This window comes from Dermacentor albipictus, chromosome 7 (assembly GCF_038994185.2).
Source record: "Dermacentor albipictus isolate Rhodes 1998 colony chromosome 7, USDA_Dalb.pri_finalv2, whole genome shotgun sequence".
NCBI classification, from domain to species: domain Eukaryota; kingdom Metazoa; phylum Arthropoda; class Arachnida; order Ixodida; family Ixodidae; genus Dermacentor; species Dermacentor albipictus.
Window position 1 is genome coordinate 17,866,356 of NC_091827.1, and position 20,340 is coordinate 17,886,695.

General features: G+C 45.9%; 1 protein-coding gene across 3 annotated transcripts in view; it reads left to right on the forward strand.

Annotated features, from left to right (window-relative positions):
• Positions 1 to 4,154: 4,154 nt before the first annotated feature.
• The window catches only part of Cph (BCL11 transcription factor chronophage), a 592,695-nt gene continuing 576,509 nt past the window's right edge, over positions 4,155 to 20,340 (forward strand). The window contains exon 1 of one of the 3 annotated variants that reach the window (XM_070521709.1): positions 4,155 to 4,207. In XM_070521709.1, coding sequence (XP_070377810.1) covers positions 4,186 to 4,207 — 22 coding nt within the window. In that variant the 5' untranslated portion in view covers positions 4,155 to 4,185. Of the gene's footprint in view, positions 4,208 to 18,481; positions 18,866 to 20,340 lie in introns of those variants that run through there. The other 2 variants (XM_070521707.1, XM_070521710.1) reach the window with 2 other exon arrangements.

Sequence of the window (20,340 nt, forward strand, 5' to 3'; positions counted from 1 at the left end):
TGTGACAAAGCTTTGTGTTTTTTAACGTCGTTCAGAATTATATACACTCATACACATACTGATGTCGTGTTTTAAGTTGCATAACACTCAATGCTCGTTTGCTTTTGCTGCTGCAATATGTACCATAAACATGGGACAACACTAGCTTCGGCTGTCGACCTAACATATTTTTTTGCACATTCTGTATATGCTCATAGAAGAAAATAAATGACGAAAAAAAATATTAATTTCCTTTTGGGAAATGACTACGCCAAAGGAACTTTTCCTGTTGAAGTGGTTTGCAGTGCAGTGAAAGTGCCTTGAGAAAATGTGATGTTTCAGCAGGTCTCAAACCACATGGTTTCGAAGGGGCTTTTTCTGCCAAGGTTATGTGTACTGCAGTGAAGGTGCCTTCAGAAGTTCTGATATTTCAAAGGTTCTCAAAAGCTATGGGTCTAAAGGATCTGTTACTGCTAAAGTGGATTGTACTGCAATGAAGGTGCCTTGAAAGAGAGAGAGAAAGCAAGGTGAAGACAGGCAGTGAGATCAAACAGACAGGCGTCCGGTTTGCTACCCTACACTGCGCGTAACTTTTAAGAGACAGGAAGAGAGCGGTGTCGATCAGAGAGCAAACGGGGACAGCCTTTCTTCTGGTTGACATTAGGAGATGAAAATGGAGCTGGGCAGGCCATGTAATGCGTAAGGTAGATAACCGATGTGCCATTAGAGTTACAGAGTGGGTGCCAAGGAAAGTGTAGTTGAGGACGGCAGAAAACTAGGTAGGATGATAAAATCAGGAAATTTGCAGGCGCATGTTGGAATCAGCTAGTGCAAGACAGGGTAATCGGAGATCGCAGGTAGAGGCCTTCGTCCTGCAGTGGACGCAAAGATAGGCTAGTGGTGGTGGTAGTGGTGGTGGTGATGATTACTGTGGAAGGGAAATGGGAATAAAAGGAGGAAAAGGAGGAGAGTGAAAACTCTCTGGGCATGCTGCACTACATGCAGCAAAGCGCCTTGAAACAAAAGTCCAAGCAAGTTCCCCGTCGATACACTGGGCTTCCATCATTCAGGGTTGGTATTCTGTAAGAGCTCACCTAGTGGTCTCTCAATTTCGGCCTCTGCTGATTGGATGCAGCCGTACGAGCGAGGAGGAGACGAGCGGCCCTAGCCAATCAGCAGCAGCCGAAATTGACAGTCCACCTAGGTGAACTCTTACAGAATACCCCCCCCCCAACCCCCTGTTGTCTGAAGCTAATCTTGATGTTTCCCCATAGCTGGCGATGCGCATTGAAATCACCTGGGATGACCAAGTACGCTAGCAGTATACGTTGCAGTACTTGACAGTGTATCGTTAGAGTAAGCCGCAGCCTTTTTTACTTCAGTGCGACTAGAATTCTGCGAGTGAGCCATGGTGCTTACTCAAGACTTTCAAGCACTGCATTCAGAACGTCTAGCACTTGCACTGCATTGCACTTCGCGTTGAAGGAGTGTGCAGCTTATCCAAGAGCTTTCGAAACGTATTAAACAGAGACCGGAGCATCACAACCACTTGCCGGTGTTCTTCGGGCAGTTTGTCAGGAGCCCGCGCTGTACACTCTGCAGCGGTGCGCTGTATGCCTTGAAGTGGCTCCGGCTGTGGCGTCGGCTGTGGCGTCGGCTATGGCACCGGCTGTGGATTTGACTGTGACTTCGGCTGTGTTGATTTTATCTTTCAGCGGGTCTCAAAACGCATGGGTCCAAAGCAGCTTTTCCTGTTAAAGTGGGATGTACTGTAGTGAAACTACCTTGAGTAGATTGGCAAAGTGAGAACAAGGTAAAAGCGGGAGCCAACGTTTCGACAAGCGGACTTGTCTTCTTCAATGCGACATATGCTTTCCTCGCCACAGTATATATAGGTGGGGTTCTTTTAAAGGGGAAAGGTCATTTCCCATGTTTTCCCTCAGTAGATTTGATGTCTCGGTAGGTCTCCTAAGACACCGGTCCAAAGGCGCTTTTCCTGCTGAAGCGGGTTGTACTGTGGTGAAAGGGCCTTCAGAAGATTTGATGTTTCTCGGCGGGTTTCAAAACGTGCGGGTCGTTCTCACGTGATACCCCACGTAGCCTCAAGGCCAATCGCTGTTCATTTGCAATCACAATCATCAAGACGGACTTTCATTTCCTTCGGGTTCACTTTAGGTAAACGGAACCTACAACATTTCGTTGGGCGAGCCGCAGGTACGTGGCTGCCTTCTTCTTATATCAGAAGAAAAACTGGAAGGTAGGCTGTATTAGAGACGGCTCATCTATTACACAGTTGGGAAACATACGTTGCCCCATTCACACGAAACACGCGCGCACATACCACAGGAATGCAAACATACTAAGCCTACAATAAAGATCATATGATGTAAAAAACATAATTATAAAGTAGGCGTTTAATATGCGTACATGCTAAGTGATGTAAATTCACAACGTTCTGTAACGAAAACATTATTCAAGAGACGCACAAAAACTCGCACTACGCACACACATGCACGCATGCACACGCGTAAATACGCACGTAAACAGACATACAAACACACGAAAATGTGATGTTGCTCAAGTAAATCTGGAGCCAGCAGTAATTAAGCAGAGTTCACTTTACAACTAAATCTACAAATAGAATCATGTGCTTCCACAAGGCGAGGAAAGGGACGAAACGATAGGCACCGAATGAAAGATGATTTAAATGTTATTAATTTATTTGCCAAAGCACCCACAGCGCCTTCGATAGGCATTACAGTGGGGGGATTACATAAAATATAAAAAATGCCTAATACAGGCAACATAGGATAACCACAACACGTTCATGACTATAATAATAAATCATGAAGCGACTGTACAAACATTCATTTCAAGTTAATTTCAGAATATCACTTGGTAACTGATTCCAGTCTCGAATTGTTAAAACCAGATAGACCAAAGTCCGCATGTGTTCCGCGATGACGACGACAGCGATGACAATGATGATGATGATGATGACGATGATTATGATGATGATGATGGTGATGGTGATGGTGGTGGTGGTGGTGGTGGTGGTGGTGGTGGTGGTGGTGGTGGTGGTGGTGGTGGTGGTGGTATATTGGGTTTTATGGCGCAAGAGCCAACATTGGCCACTGGCAATCGTCCGAAAGGTACACTGTGAGCTATAAGTGATAAGCTGTAGTATATTGATCACTCCGGGTTGGCACGACATCTTCTTGAAGGTTGGTTGTTTCTTCTTCAACACAAGCTGGGAGCAACGCTACTTAAATAAGTACACAAGACGACGCACCGAATCAATCAATATACATTAAGGTGTACATATTCAAGTAAATGAATTAATAGACCCTGACCCGTATGCTAGCGGTTCTAATCCTGCCCTGGAATTCAATAACTTGACCCCCCCCCCCCCCCCATCCAATACACCAGATATCTTTTTTTCCATTGTTCCTCCACCACGATGCGACCGCTTTGTCCGGGCATTGAACCTTTTCTAAACGACCGCGTTCCTGGCGAGAAAACGCGATGAGTGCTGAGGCGCCGTGAAACGTATACGTAACTCAAGTGGAGCACGTGACCACGTGCTCCTCACAGATATACAGATAGCTAGGTCTTCGTTGATGAATATTGTTTATTCGCTTTGTCGGCATACAGATACTGAGATTGCATTTACTCTTTCTTATTTGTTTGCATTGTACGGTATTGCAACTCGTAAATAGATATGCTTAACGTGTCCGCGAGCTTCTTACCGTTTATGGATTACCGGGCTACCGGAACCGTCGATGGCAGTAGCGAATCTGGTAGCGACATGTAGCGACGCTTTATCCAACTGTAAAAACGCGTTTCAAGAAATAATTTTGTGCTGCGCGACTGTCCTCGTCGAAGGAAAATCGTAAAAGGAGAGCACGTTAACGATTACGCTTTGCCCTAGCAGTTATGCACAGAATATGGCAGGTCACTGCCGCATTTGAATGAATGAATGAATGAATGAATGAATGAATGAATGAATGAATGAATGAATGAATGAATGAATGAATGAATGAAACTATACTAGGCTACGTACAACGTGCTCTCGCTTGTTGACTTCAGCACGGTGCAACGAAAGGTCTTTTTCTTCTAACAGGCTGGCTTGCAAGGCCCGCTAGTGCCGGGAAGGGGATGGTCGTTGTGCGCAAGGCATTGCGCCAGGTGTCCGTTCTGGCTCTGATGAGCCGTCTGCGAGAATCTGGTAAGCAGTTCCTTCCGTGTCTTGTTGGAGGTCAGTTTGTGCACGTTGGGTCTGTCTTACAAAATAGACTCGGCCTGATTCGTGAATTGGCCATGCCCAGAGGATGTGCATCCTGATTTCCGGAGTTTTGCAGTGGATGTAATTGGGGACGGTGTGTGTATACTTGGTCGGCTACGTCTTGCGAAGCACTGGAATAGTCGTAAAGCTGCGCATTTGCAGTCTTCTTAGTACACACACACACACACACACACACACACACACACACACACACACACACACACACACACACACACACACACACACACACACACACACACACACACACACACGCACGCACGCACGCACACACACACACACACACACAAACACGCGCGCGCTCACGCACACACAGAGAGAGAGGTCATAAGAGAAATAATCTTAGTATGGCCTCGTAGAGGCGGGTGGGTGTTGGTGGTGGGAATCGTGTTTTGTGGCTTTCTTCAAGTTAGCGTTTAGTGTTCGCCTGCGCGGCAGTTTGGTTATGAAGTTGATTTCATAGGCGTCACCTTGATCACCTGGATCAGACATTCCAATGCGGAACGAGTGTACTTTAGTGAGTGCAACCCTGATCCAGAGGCGACGTAACAACGTTACATTGGAGCGGGGAAAGCCTTGATGGCAGTTGCAGCTTTAGTGAAGGATCAACTTTATGTAGGCGACACTTTGGGGAACTTGGAGACGACCGGTAAGTGTACGAATCTGATGAATTCTCACCCTTGTGGATCGTTGTTCCCTGCAGTATCGTATTTCGTGTGCTCTCTGGTTAAATTCTACGTCGCAAGATGTCGCTAGCAGCATTGTAGCAGCCGTTCGCCGTAATCGAGTATTCCAACAAACACGTTTGCGGACAACGTAAGACCCTCTCATGCATTCTAACAAATGTCCGATCCGCGAGTTCTTATCCCGTCTGCTAGGACACCGGTCGAGACATCTAGAGGTCGTTGGTAAACAGCACGACACCAGACTCCTTCTGGTGTCGTGCTGTCTAAACCAGAGCTTTCTTGGGTTTTTTCACACGCTTTGCGTGCACGGTTGTCTGGCCGAGTAAAATGGGCCGATCCCGGAGGCACGCGTAATCAAAGCTGTGCCGATCCCTGAGGCAGTTTATTATCAAACGTCTTGATTTTGTGGTCAGATCCTGATACCAGCGCACGCTGTCTGTCCTCGAAAGGCTTAACTTAACTTAAGGAGCTTAACCGCACCCGCTGGCCTTATAGCATTGCCCGCAGAATTAATGAAAAAGTGTCTCCAGCAGCGTATCTCGGCATCGATTGGCTTCGACAATCATCCTCAGCTGGTTTATTTATTTATTTATTTATTTATTTATTTATTTATTTATTTATTTATTTATTTATTTATTTATTACAATTATCATACGTGCTCCTCGGATTAAATCATTGCGTAATTAAGGAGACAGAATATGGTAGCAAGTTTTCCATAGAGAATAACATATAGTAAGCGAGTAGTACGTACTTCTAAGACTTATTAGTCGTCGTTACTTAGGCAACAGATTATGTATAATGACCATGAATCACAAGATAACAACTGAAAAAGAAACAGCCCTTGCTTCAGCTTCACCGGCATTTTGCATATACACAGTTACTAGCATTTAACCAATCAATTCCCTCTTTTTTTTTTCTTCTCAATAATCGCACACCCGATTGATTCGCCATCTAGCGGAGTTCTTTTCTTTGTTTAATTCATGCACACTTTGCAATGAAGTCTGCTTTCTTCTAACCGGCATGTTCCACAAGACGCCCATATAGCTGGGGTTCAGTTAAAGTTCTGAAGGCTGGCGACGTTGAGACTTGGGTTTTTTTTTTCTTTTTTGGATTAGAATGTAATGCATCCTTGCCGGGTCGTAAGTCTATTGGCCTGAGAAGACAACGTCAAAATCATTGACGTCAATGCGATGAGGTGCCAAAACTTGAAAGCGGCCTCGCCACCCATTGTTCCTTTCTTTCTTTTTTTTTTCTTGTGCGAGTTTTCTTGGTTACGAAATCTCCCTTACACTGTAAAATAATTTACACCCATATAAGTGAAACTGGGTGTAAATTTGTCTATAACTCACGTCCTTACACCCTATTTTTGAGTGTAAGTGTTCGAGTCATAAAGAGATCTACATCCTATTCACTCTTAAGGGTGTAAATTACTGTACAGCGTATAAAGTAAGAAATGGCGTTTTTCGGTATTGTGCAGGGGTACTTTGCTAATACAGCTCAAGCAAATTTGACTCTTAAATTCCTCCATAATATTTCTGGTTGGTCGTACGAAGAGCTGGACGACAAGCTGCTCCGCAAATTACATCGGCTTGGCGGCGGCCCTTGAAAAACACAACACGCTCACACCGTTGCCCGACTGCACTTAATCGGGCACTGTGACGTCACGCAGGAAGTCGTGGTTCTCCTTAACATCCCACGAGTCGGCATCGTGTATGACTTCACTGCGACAGCTTTAAAACGGTTTGGGACAAACCCCGTGTGTTCGCATGCTTCCGCGTTACGAAAAATTACTTGGAGGTACCCTTAATGCAAGCAAATACGGAGAGCGTGATTCGCGAGAAATGCAGTTATCGAGACAACCGCGTAACTGCCTTAAATAAGGCAACGCTAGGAACAAAATGCTTAGGAAAAATTCTGATTAGATCTTAGAGAAACAATTTAAAAAAAAACATGAAGCAACACACTTCGCGCAAGCAACGCCTAAAGCAAGCGACTGTAAAATAAATCCCGCATGCTCTGTAGGTATACAGCGGTATGGACACACATACCCGCGATATGTAAGTGAACGAAAAAGTAGATTAATTTAAATAATATGTAAAAGTATATATATATATTGTACACCTTATGTTCTACTTCCCGATTGCGGACATCTTTGTACAAACTACATGTTGCGGGTGTTTAGTTCATGAGAACAGCAGGGCTCTTCAGCAGGGCCCGGCATGGGAGAGGAAATGGCAACTGTTCCGATGAACGGTATAGTACGGTTAGCTGGGCGAGTCGGTACATCTGCATAATTATTACTCACAGCGCGAACTAAGAACACGCACAAAGAAGAGAGACGAAACGCGTGCTCTCGTGTTTCCTCTCTCTTCTTCGTCTGTGTTCTTAACGCGCGCTGTGAGTAATAATGTTCCGATGAAGCAATTGATTTATATAAAGTGGATGGTGGATGCAGAATCGAAGAGTTTCAAATATCCCACTTCAACTCAGTTTAAGAATATTGACACACAGCCTAAACTTTATTGCACGGTGGTGTCTTAGTGAATCCTGGAACGTTACAGTTATGTAACGTTTTAATTAAAATGTTCTAGCCTGTCACTGTCCGTATTCTCCTCCACCCAATATCAGAATGGCAGAGACATGGACACCATGCTGTAGTGGGGGTAGCGACATGATGCGGCGATTTATTTATTTATTTATTTATTTATTTATTTATTTATTTATTTATTTATTTATTTATTTATTTATTTATTTATTTATTCGGTATACCTACATCGCCTGTACGGCATTATCGTACAATATACAATATAAAGCGTCGAAAACCTTTCTTGTACTACGTGCAGTTTTCTTTTTGAAGAAAGAAAGTACACATTAATTATTACGTGACTGTCCACACCTTTAAGCGACCAATAAGGTAGCCCGTGTGCAATAGTTCTGTGACGTCTAGTTGAACGCAGTGTCACAACGTGGCGCCAGCAATGCAGCTCCTCAGATCTCTACGTCACCGGTGTTCTATATCGATGGTTTTACGTATGCGCCAATCTAAAGCTCACAATTCCATAAAACTGAAAAGTATAGCTATAATCACAAATCCCAATCGTATCACATCACAATTATTTGGTTACTTCTGCAAGTGTAAAAATATTATTTCTGGTGCCTACACTGTCCTACGCAAAAAGGTGTCTTAAAGTTTGCGCAACAGACGACCGAGCCGTTTTAGCGTGAGTCATATCGTAGTTCCTACAGCAGTCCTAAAGAAGCTTCATCGAATGTGACGTTGAAAAGCTTTGTAGAAATAGCCTAATCATCCACACTTATATGGTAACGGACACCTAACGGACACAGTGGGACCTGCGTTGACCGCACGACAAAAAAAAAAAAAAGGTGTTCGCAAACTCGACCAGCGTCCACCTTGCTCCTCCATTTGCTATTTATTTTTCTTTCTGCTTCAGGCATCCCATACAATGCCCACCGTAGTACCGTAATCCACTTTCTATACGCTATTTCTTTTTCCCTGAATTGAGAAACCAGAAAACCTTGGCGCGTACAAGCGCTTAACGCCGCATAAAAGGACCCGTCCACTTTCCGCATCGGGAGGACGCACGAATAAAAGGAGCGTCCAAAAAGCAGGTCGTATGCGCAAACATATAGAAACGGCAGGTCGCCATCTATGCAAGACCACCTGGACTTCTCAGACAAGCTGTAGGTGGAAGCGATGGGGGATGCAGAGAAAGAAGAAACGGGACGCTTGGGGCCGAAAAGAGGAAGTGAGGGCACGGAATATAAAAATAACAAAGAATAGACTAAAGGTGGCCGAGGGAATCAGGGGGATCCAACAGGGAAGTTGGGCGAAGAAAAGCGTGTGCCCGACAACAACGGTGCTTCCTGGGCCAGACACCGACTGCACACCATCGCCGAAAGAGGGCAAAACCGCGCGAGACGTAGCAGACGACAACCGAAAGGCGCACTTCTATGACGCTGTTTTCTACGGGGAGAAGCAGACGGACGGAGGGAAGGAAACTGTGGGGGTCGCCACGTTAGGCCTAAGACCTTGGCGGGGGACGCGGGGCAAAGGAAAGGCCGGTGGGGAGAGATGCCAAGAGGTCCCCGAAAAGCACCAAAAAATGGGGCGTTTTTTGGTCGAGGACATACGGGAAGGTCGGAGAGTGTCTGCGAAGAGTAGGGGGGTCGTGTAACGGGAGGAGGGGTGTGCCGACGGCGGCGGGGTGGCCTGGGTGTACGTGGAGGTCGGGCCGAGACGGCGGCCGCCGTGGTGAGGTGCGGAAAAATGCAGACGACCATGGGAATCTGGAGCGTCGGTTGCGTCACCTGAGAGAGTGAGTAAGCGTGGGGTGTGGGGATGCATTGATGGCGAGGTTCTAAAGAAAAACGAACGAGAGAGAGAGAGCGGGACGAAGGAAGAAAGGTTCCTAGTTTAGTCCGGTCTCTGGGTAGGGACCTCCGCTGTTGAGAAAGGAAAAAGAAACCCAGCTAGGTGCTTGGAGTGTCCCGTAAGAGGCGCGTCAACTAGCGATCTGCGGTGGGGGTCGGGAAGTGGGAGGAAGAGGAAGAAAACCTTGAAGGACGAAGAGGAAGCTGGGAAGTTGGGATCCTCGGCCTTCGCGGAAGAAGAAAGGGGATTCAGAACCGACGATTCCGAGCGTGAGGTTGAAGTGCGAGGCGAGTTTACCGTTCTCGCGCGCTCTGCCCGGGGTCCAGTTACGGTCCGCGAACAATGTAGATGGCTCTATGCGATGGGCGAGAACTTCTTGTGAGGTTTGGCTTTTCGTTGAAGCTCCCTGACTGAAGGTTTTTTTTTTCCCTTTAATTCTTTAGCGAGATTTCGTTTTTGTCGCTATTGTGCAGACGGTAACGGAACGTGCTACGAGCTGCTTTTTTTCTTATTCAATTTTTTCTTCTCATTTTATCATTCTTTTATCGCTCGTTCTCCACGCTACGTTTCTGCGAAAATATAGAGAATCACAAGATGGCGTCCGCAGATGAAACAGAAAATACGCACCATTTGGCCAGAAGGTCTCGGGTTTTCATTTGTGATATTTCCAGCGTCAAGTCGACAAGTGGGATTAGTGAAAAATTAAAAATAATCATTTTTCCAACCAGACAGGTAATTCTATCGAAATATCTAGATTCAAGGTGTTAAATATTAAAACGCGCTGATGAGGATACACTCTTGTTTCATATATATATATATATATATATATATATATATATATATATATATATATATATATATATATATATATATATATATATATATATATGTAATCATAAGAAGCCAACAAACAAACACACCAAGGACAACATAAGGGAAATCACTTGTACTGTACTTACTAACTGTATTAAAGAATTGATAAATTAATGGAAATGGAAGTGGATGAGGATACAACTTGCCGCAGGTGGGGAACGATGCCACGTCTTCGCATTACGCGTGCGATGTTCTACTAATTGAGCTACCGCGGCGCCGTTCCCCCATCCATTTCCTGGGGTATCTATGTATTACTACTAGAACTGACCCTGTGAGTTTTAGCCAGCGCCACCACTCACAAACCTTGGCGGCGGATGTGGAACATCCTCTCTATCGCAGGCGTCACGAGTACGTGATCTTTTTCGGTGAAGGCTATTGGTCAACAAACCCACACGTGCTACCTGAAGGCATCAATGTTACAGGGCTCAAGACCCTCGTATACTAGTAGAGGCTGCAAATGCAAAGATGTGGGATCATTACCCTCCTGCAGAAGGTTGTTTATTCATCCACTTTAATTCCATTAATTTAACATCTCTTTCATTCACTTAGTAAGAATAAATAATTTCCCCTTTGTTGCCCTTGGTGTCTTTGTCTCTTGGTTTCTTATGATATGATTTCCGTTTCTTCTCCTTCATTATATATGTATCACGCACGTATCCAGGGTGGGGGGGGGGCGCACCCCTCCTCCCGAAATTAATCATCATATCCCCCCACCCGCTTCTTGCCCACGCCACCACTCCTCAAACACATTCCTAAAGCGCCGCCAAATCAATCTTGGGACTTGACAGTTATTCGGCGGCCGTCATTTTGTTGCCTTTTTCACTCCTTTTGGATGGCGGTTTAGTTATCGGCATCTCCTGGGGTGTGACAGCCAGTTTTCTCATCAATTCGAGGCCCGAGCGATTAATTCGAGATGCGTTCAGTTGTCACCAGCATGGCTGTTGCTTCTTTAGGTCAACCTTCTTTGTTTTGACTGATCCAAAGATGAGGAATGGAATTAGGTTCGTAGTCAGCTGGTCTGTATGCTCAAGGAATGACATGGCGCCGGAGAAAACGCCAGTTGCGTTTAACTTGTCGTTTTGCTTTTTCATTTCCTCGAGTGACGGCTCGCCGCGATGCTGGCAGGTCCTCGGAACCATATACCCGTGATATGGGTTAGATAAGGTGGAAGATAAGATAATGAGAAAGAGCGTCCATCATCAAACCCTGCAATAACCGTTAAACCCATACGTAATGTGAGTGTCACCCGTTACCTCGTCTGGTTTTTCCCTAATTGTACAGCACTTTTAGCGCAAACTGGCAACTGGAAACAAGAGTCGCAAGGAGTTGAGAATTTACGTCATCTACTAAGGGAGAGACGCGATGTATAAGCCAAACAGGAAGGAAATGCAAAAGTTAACAAATTTAACCATTGTTTGTGAAAATATTTATGGATCAAAACTTTTTTTATTTAAAAGGCAAGCAGAAAAAACGCCGCCAGAAGTGGAGAATGTGTGTTTTGAATGACGCTTCTACAGTTATCAGTCGAGTTGCCTGACGTAGCCACTTCTCTGCGGTGCTTATGTGGCTGTTTTTCTAACCTTGCGCGGTGGGCGCAGTACGTCTAGAACCACGGCGTCCTGCGCTCCAAGCGTTTATACGGGACTGGCGGCCAGGCATCGTAACGCAACTTCCCAAATAACAATACGAGTCGGTTTCGGCCCTTGTTCGAATGAACTGTGACTGTTCCACAAATAAATATTTCTCTATAATTATTCGAGACCTAATTCAAGAAACGCTGCTATAAATCTTTAGTTTACAATTTCGCTTGTTTACTGATTCTTATGTACCTTGTTACACCTACACCCATTTATACACCTTATTTCATTGCTCTTTTGCGGCTTTACGCGTCTTTATAGTGAATGGCGGGCATTATTAACATTTAGGTACTCCCCCCCCCCCCCATTTCCCTCATTTGTATAGAAAAGTTACGTTCGGTTGGGCCGAAAGATATATATATATATATATATATATATATATATATATATATATATAGTCAACTACGAGAGACTGAATATGCGAATACTAGATTAATAAATGGATTCAGCTTTTTCTCAGATCTCGCGTTCAGTAAAATCATGTGCTTGACTGTGCGTTATGAGGTGCTTTACTGACGTTTCGGCCGAGGCACCGACCTTTGTCGGGTACTCAGAGAGAGGAGGAGGAGAAGGAAGGAGTTTAAAGCAACCGCTGTTTGTCACAAGCTATACGATGCTGGGAGAATGGATGGATGTCCCAGGTAGCATTTGTCAGTGCTGAGGCAAAGTGTAGTGCCGACAAGTGTTGACTTGAGGAAAGACAAAGGGCAGCACTTCTCTTCACCGCAATCGATTGAAGGGTTGCTCTGCCGCATTGCATGCTTGTATAACTGCGTAGCTCACTGCCTGTAAGAAGCCAGGTGTTGGAAGCAATCTGTTTCTGGTGAGCCCCCTTAAATTCAAAAGTCCCATCTTCTATGTACATACCCATATATCGAAACAATAGAGCCTGATGTCATTTGTTTTCTTTGTGATCTTATATGAAGCCGCTTTTCGCTCTCATTTATTGGCCGCTGCTTGGCATTCGACACTATTTTCGAAGAGTCGCCTTAAAAAAGAAAAGAATGCGTTGGTAAACGATGAGCAGTGTGGTCGACTGTTAAAGAGAACGCGCCGAACACACCATCACCGATTGCTAACCACATTAGACGAACTGGCTCCTGCACTGACGTTTTATAAATCCATGTCCGTCTAATGTATTGTATCAGCTCAACTGCGATTTTTCGTCAGAGTATTCTTCATGTCGTGTGAGAATGAATGCTGATTTTTCGTTCCTTTCTTATTTACTGACACTATGAAAAGGAAACGTCGATGTGCAAATGCAGCGTCAAGTTCTCCAGTTTCATGGCGAGCACTTATTTATTGATTCATTTATTTATTTAGTATTGCGAATCATGGGGATCCAAGCAGGAGGAACATGCAAGTCATTGCAGAAACGCGTGCATAAGTGCAACCAAGCGTGTAAGATTCAGGCAATATACCGCTGTGCTAAATCGAGGAGAGCTTCACACTATACAAGTTCGCCAAAGGCAATAATTCCAGATAGCTACACGCTAAACAGATTATTTTCACGCGGGCGAACACATAAACAATCGAAATCATGGAACTGATCAAGTAAAAATTCTGTGGCAACGAATTCCAACCAGTCACTGTTTTTTTACGGATAATGAGTGTTTGTGCACGTTTGGGCAGGACAGTACAGGCTTATCACTCAGACCGTGCTTACGACGGAATGTATGTATTGCTCCGGCACACAGCTGATACGTAAGACTGATAACGCTTGTACAAATAACAAGCCTAATCATGCACCCCGGTCGTTACCCAAAGAATAAGGCTTAATCAGTGTGGACTATCCTTATTATTTTACGCTATAGTACGCGCTGCGCAATGAAACAAATTACTCTTTATTTACACACTCTGGGTAGCCTAAACAAAAGTCCACATATACACAACATCAAACATTGCAAATATTGGGAAGTAAATCCTAGACGAATTAAATGCGGTGAAGATAGGTTATGCTGTATCATCCCTGGAGCATTGAATAAGTTCTATGAACAAGTATTAAATAAAGAGCATTCACACAGAACCAACTTAGTATTATATTGAGCACCGGTTTTACCATGTGTCTTATTTATTTGCTTCTGCAGTGTTTCATGATGTCGCAGTGAAATATATATATATATATATATATATATATATATATATATATATATATATATATATATATATATATATATATATATATATATATATAATTTTGTACCATGCAATGAGTCTTGCGGACCATGGGAATGTGGCATTCATTGCAAAATTTTGTGTTTTCGTTCATGTTTTCAATACGATTAGATCGTTCGCAGTTTTCAACCTATGCGAATTCCACATAGTTTGTCAAATCAGGTATCGTTCGGTAGGCCTGTGACGTAATGCTGACCACTCGCCAAGTTGCAGGAGGTGAGAGCTTCGCCAAGCTTCCTAAAAGCACATTTGTTTCTCACTTCCTTTTGTTCAAGTTTGTCCAAATTTTTCTGAGTTTATCGAAACATGATAACAGGAATAGAATGCGCAAAATTGGGTCAGGTGACCGTAGTGGGACCCTCCATGGATAATTGACGGAAACAAATCACAGACTAGCAGAAAAAAATCAAAATTCAAGCAAGACAAGAGAAAGCCGCACGAACAGTAAAAATACGTAAATAAGCAAACACAAAGGCAAAGTAATCACTTCACTAAAGACATAGAAAGCTAAAATAGCAGTTCAAGCAATCAAAATTGTCTCATCTACAAAACCAGAATCAAAAAGGAGGAACTCAGACATACAGTGAAGCCATACAACTGAAGTTCCATTAACGAAAGTTCTGTATCATTATCACTTATTACAAACACCATTGAAAAAAGTTAGAGGAGACGAATGCATATAAAATTAGGTTATTTACTCAAAAGATGGCGTTTCATTGACTTTTTAAACATGGAAAGAGACGAAGATGTTTTGATCTTTGCAGGCACTTGAGCTCTGCGACCGCCCATGATTGTGCGATGAACGCTGTTATGCGTGTGGGCGCGCTTCACCTTTCTTCCTTTCTTTCTCTCTTCTTTTTATTTCTGCCCTAATCCCTCTCCCGCCGTATAGGGTAGCAAACCAGGTGCCATCTGGTTTACCTCCCAACGTTTCCCTTTCTTTATCTCTTTCTCTCAATTTTCATGATCATGAAATGATAAAGTCCTTGTTCTACATACCATGACATACATACATACATACATAACGGTCTAAACAACACAACATTACGAAGAAACTCTCGATGTGCACGTTAAAAGTGGACCCTGCTGTAGGCTGTTAAAGAAGCTACAACAGGGAGTAACCTTTACCCAGACTTATCCCTGGTTAGGGAGCGTAATATTTGCTTTGTGACACCACGTTGATGCCAAGTTGGGTCACCGTGACCTCACCTAGGAGACACGAGGTCACGCTGTAAGATTGATGCCCAAATTGAAGTGGACGTATTAAGTGATGAAATATTTCTCGATGTTTGAAGCAGATGGGGCTTGCTTTACGCTGCGATTATGTTAACAGTTAGCTATTACAGCAAGAGACAGAGAGAGGGAGAAGGATCAGGAGACGAAGTTTTGTTTAATTGCTCATTGGAATCGACCCTTGTAGACTTTTGGCTTGTTCAGCAATCATTACATCGAATTCTGCACGTTTTATTGAACGCCTAGAGAATGCGCGTCAAAAAATATTTGCCATGATATAACACTTCATTACTACTTCAGTAAAGTACGATTTCGATTATACTGCTACAAACAGTCAATTTCTTTCTGGCAGGCGGAGCAGTTTTCTTTCTTTCTTAATTTCTTTTTTATTTGACAACTCTGACTTCAACGTAGAAAATTGATGTTAGTGCCGGCGTCTGCGCTTGTTTCCCCTACATTTGTACTATGTGAATACAGGAATTCCTCCTTATTTTTTTTTTTACCGGAAGCTGTTGTCACTGCTCTATAATGAAATACTGCAACTATCGCCAGCCCCCCTCCCCCCCCCCCCTTTTTTTTTACCACTAAGTGACACAGATACCTCGAGAAGGGTCGCTCGCTACTCTACAGCATCAGATGTGGTGCACTGACGTCTTGTTTTTATGTATGTAATTATCTAGCTATTATTCACAGTAGCTCCGATTCACCTGCCCGATGCACCTCGCACTACGGTCGACGAGACAGCCTGCACAAGCCTCGTATTCCGATATAAACACAGCAGCACGTGGTGCCCTTCCTACCGCGTGCGTGCGCTGCACGCACTGCTCTGACATATCGCGCATGTCTAAAGGCACGGCCGCTTGTTTAGAGCACGCGTTTCGCCTCGAGCTGTCATGACACACCCCATAAAAAGGCGTGTACCGGCTTAGGCTTCGCTACATGCAAGCTTGCTACTTGCGCAGGCCGCTCGCTTTCCGTGACCGGTGACATTAGCCGAGCTGGGGAGCACAATTCGAAGAGCCGCTGCGGCGGCTGCAGCAGTTGCAGCAGCCGCATGGGCACGTCTACACGTCTCGCGGCGCATCAGACGTCACGTCGGCGTCGGCGGTCGCTCGCCCGCGTAGCGCTCCACATCGTCTGGCGCCCCGTCGGCCACGCGAACGTCGCCGTCGTCAAACAGCGAGCCGCCCGACTCGGGCGGCGCGGTAGCCAGGCGCCGCCGCAAAAGCACCGCCCCTGGGCAACGCGCTCGCCGCTGCAGCGCCGCTCGAAAGAGGGCGCACGGTCCGCGCCGCACTCGCGGTGACCGCTGTCCCCGCGACTGAACTCCTCCTCTCCATCTCTCCCTTCGACTGCCTCTCTCCCTCTCCTCCAGCCGCGGCCCGCCGGCGAAAGAGAGAGAGAGCGAGGCTTCGCTGTGCGCTGTGCACGTTGGAGAAGGGAAGGCTCGCCTCCTGCTGCTGCCGTGGCTAGAAGTACGGCGTCAGGCCTGAGGGTGGGGGGAGGAAAAAGAAGAGAAAAAAAGAAACACACAGCGAGGGGTGGGGGGGTCGAAAAACGCTCCAGCCAGCGGCGAGTCGCCGTAGAGAGACCGCGTTGCGCGCGCGCGAGCCTAGCCGAGCTCGCGGACAAGCCCGGCGAGAGACACGGACGCGCCGGGGCGGCGTGCGTGGTCGTGTTTCTTTGCTTTGTTTCTGTTTCTCTCGCCCTTTCCTCCCCCCCGCCACCAGCACCGCGGAGTGCCTTGCTTCACTTTGATTTTTTTGTTTCTTCTCCTTCCGAGTCTCTCGATCGACTCCTCCCCTTTCGTTCTGCGCGACATCGTCCGCGTCGACGGCGACGGTTTGCTTGTGTGTCCCCGTCGTGTCCGAGGGAGAAGAGAAGCGCCGCCGGCAACGTGGTTCTCGCGCGCTACATCGGGCCCGCGGCGTCGCGCGGCGGACCGGAGTCCTGGAGTGCCCCGCCGTAGCAGACGACGAGACAACGGCTGCGGCGGGTTCGCAGACGATGTCGCCGAAAAAATCGTCTGCTCCGACCGTCTGCAGTGTCGTCGGTGTTGTGCGTGCCTGTGTGTGCTTCCGTTACTCGGTGGTGAGCTCCGGAGTGTGACAGCACCGCGTGTCAACGAGTGACATCCGAGTGATTCTCGTCGCGGAGGTGATGTGCAGCAGCGCCGCGTGTGTTTGCGGCAACGATTCGTGTTGTGATCCTCTTATAGCCAGCGTGTCGTCGTTGTCGGTGTCGTTGTGTGCTGTGCTTTGCCGAGGCGGGAGAGAGAGAGAGGGTTGCACCGGCATTTTTTCGTAGACACCCTTCCATCCTTCCTCTCGAAGTCGTCCGCTAACGGGACACTACCACCAGTAACAACCCTTCGCTCGATTCGTTCAACCTTCGTTCCTCCCGCATTCGGAGGAGAAAAGCGGCGTAAGCGAAGTTGTGCCCACAAATCTTGTGAACCCTCAGAGAAGCTGTCGTCCTGGTCCCGTTCTGCAATCTCAAACAGTCGGCGACGACTGAATAGCGTACGTCAGTTTTTATCGCACGTGACATACCGGTTGGGGCGGCCGGAAAAACACGAACGTGTTAGTAGCGCGCTCTGGGAGTCTTGCAAAAAGAAAGAAAAAAAGAAACGTGCTATACCCTAATTGCTACCGTGCCGGTGTTCATTTCTGTGTTACCTTTACCCTTTCCACTGCCGCTTTAGGAAAGAAACCCTTTCCCGCCGAAAGTTAAAAAAGTAAAAGAAAAGGGCTGTCACTCAACTTGTGACAACCTCCTCCCGGACGCAATCCGGAAGAAGGTTTTTTGTTTGCCCCGTACTTCGTACGCTTTGTTTTTGTTTGGTCTTTTTCAATCGGGCAAGTTCGCAGAGTGCGTAATCCTGACTCGAAAAACACGAAATAAATGTGACCGAGAACAGACGATCAGACAATTCGACTCAAGTCTCGCAGACGACGACAACGTAAACAAAAGCGAAGCAACGGAGATCGCATCGTCACGTCTGCGGCCAAAAGATCGAACCCTGAATCTGACCTTGTGACGCGGCCGCGAAATTTCAACCACTCACGGCTCGCTGCCGGACAGACTTCGTCATCATCATCGATGCTGCAAGTGAACGTGTAGTGAACGACGGTCGTCTGTCTGTCCGTTTCAACCGTCGGCGGCGACTTTGATGTCACCGTGACAGTGCTACAACTCTGCTGCGATACGGCGAGTACTGCAACCGCCGTGCCCGAGGATTGGATGTTCGCGCCGCGTTGCCGGCGAGATCGTCGCGTGTGGACAGCGTCGACGGCTCGGTTCTTTCATCGGCTTCGCCGGTGTTACGTGTCCAACGGCCGGCGACGGTGACAGCGGTTGCGGGCGTTGTGTGAAAAGCTTTTTTTTTTTCGTTTCGTTTCTCTGTGAAGCGGAGTTTGAGGTCCTCTCGGCCCAGGTCTGAAGTGGCCACGGGCTCAGTTCGGCTGTCGCGCCCCGTGTGGACTGCTGTTTGACTCCGGGGTTGACGACGCCAAACTGGACAACGCCGATGCCATGTCACGGCGAAAACAGGACAAGCCCCAGCCGAGGAAGCGCTCGGTTACCGGTAAGTGGTACTTCGTCTTACGTTACCTTAACCTGTAGGTCACTTGAGATAAGGATTGAAGGGGGTGGTGCGTAAGCCCCTTTGAACGGGTTGACCATTGCCCACTAACTCAAAGATAACCAGTACAGTCTAATACAGTGCACGAAGGTAGATAACGCAGAATAATGCTTCAATAGCCAACAACAAATAATAAATCATTCGTTTCTCCAAAAACCTGTGCAGCCTCTCGGAACTGCCAAAGCCCATTAGCAAGAATACTAATACAATACTTTACGAATAATACGTGTCCGCTATTATTGCAAATTAAACGAAAGGGGTCCACCATCAGAAATATAACTGATATTAGTTGGCGAACAGTGCAAAGGCGCTTAGATAGCGAGCAACGTATGGTACTGCATTGGTTACAAGATAAGTTTGAGCAGCCTCCCGTAATAGTCCAAACACAAGTAGTAGCGATACGATATCGGACTGACAGTACATTACTACTATCTTGTGAATTAAAAAGAAAACAAAACAAAGTGTACACCTTATATTACGTGAGGAGGCAACACTAATGTAATACAAACATGGATCAAGAAGAAGTTATTGGTGCGCGTTTCGCGTTGTGACACGTTAATTACTGATATTCTTATGCAAACACGTGCGTCGACGTCTGTCCGTGTTTCGCGCCAAAGTTCCTTTTCTTTAAGGGGTGGTGCTTTCGTGTTGCCAAGCAACTGTGTTCGCAAATGCTGCGTGTGACCATGGTGCATGTTCCGTGTAAACCTCACACAGTAAGGCCACGTTGTACAGATCATAAAACGCCGTGAACTACGGTGAGCTACTGTGTTCTCTTACTTAATTTTTTTGAAGGAAAATAATAGGAACGGCTTTAGCCACCATATAGAAGTGACGGCTACCATTGTTTTATTTCGCAGAGCAGAAAGAACAATATATATATATATATATATATATATATATATATAGAGAGAGAGAGAGAGAGAGAGAGAGAGTAAACAACGTTGTAGGGAGAAGAATCCACAGCATACAGTTGAATACAGGCGCGAATGTGTAGGTATAAAAGGCGAAGGTGAGCTATGTACTGTCCATAGATGGATGAACGACGTTATCTTTGCAAGATACCTGGTACTTCCATATTTACTACTAATACGGCACATGACACGATTCGAAAACCCGTTTCCACGAACGAGAAGCCATCATCTAAAGTGTCTGCAAGCTAAGCGCTGTATATACACACTGTATACAAGGAAATTCGCAGTGCGCCGCAGTCCTCGTTCTTTTATGATGAACCGCCGATCTATATACACCAAAACCATGGTGTTAGTGACAGGCTAAACACTGGAACACTGGAAACATATACCCACGACGTATGCGTTCTAAACTGCAAGTAAATCACACGTTCTTGCGGGCACGTATATGTACACCGCCGCCGTCATAGTGAAGTCGAACACAGAAGACACATTTCTAGTGCTTTA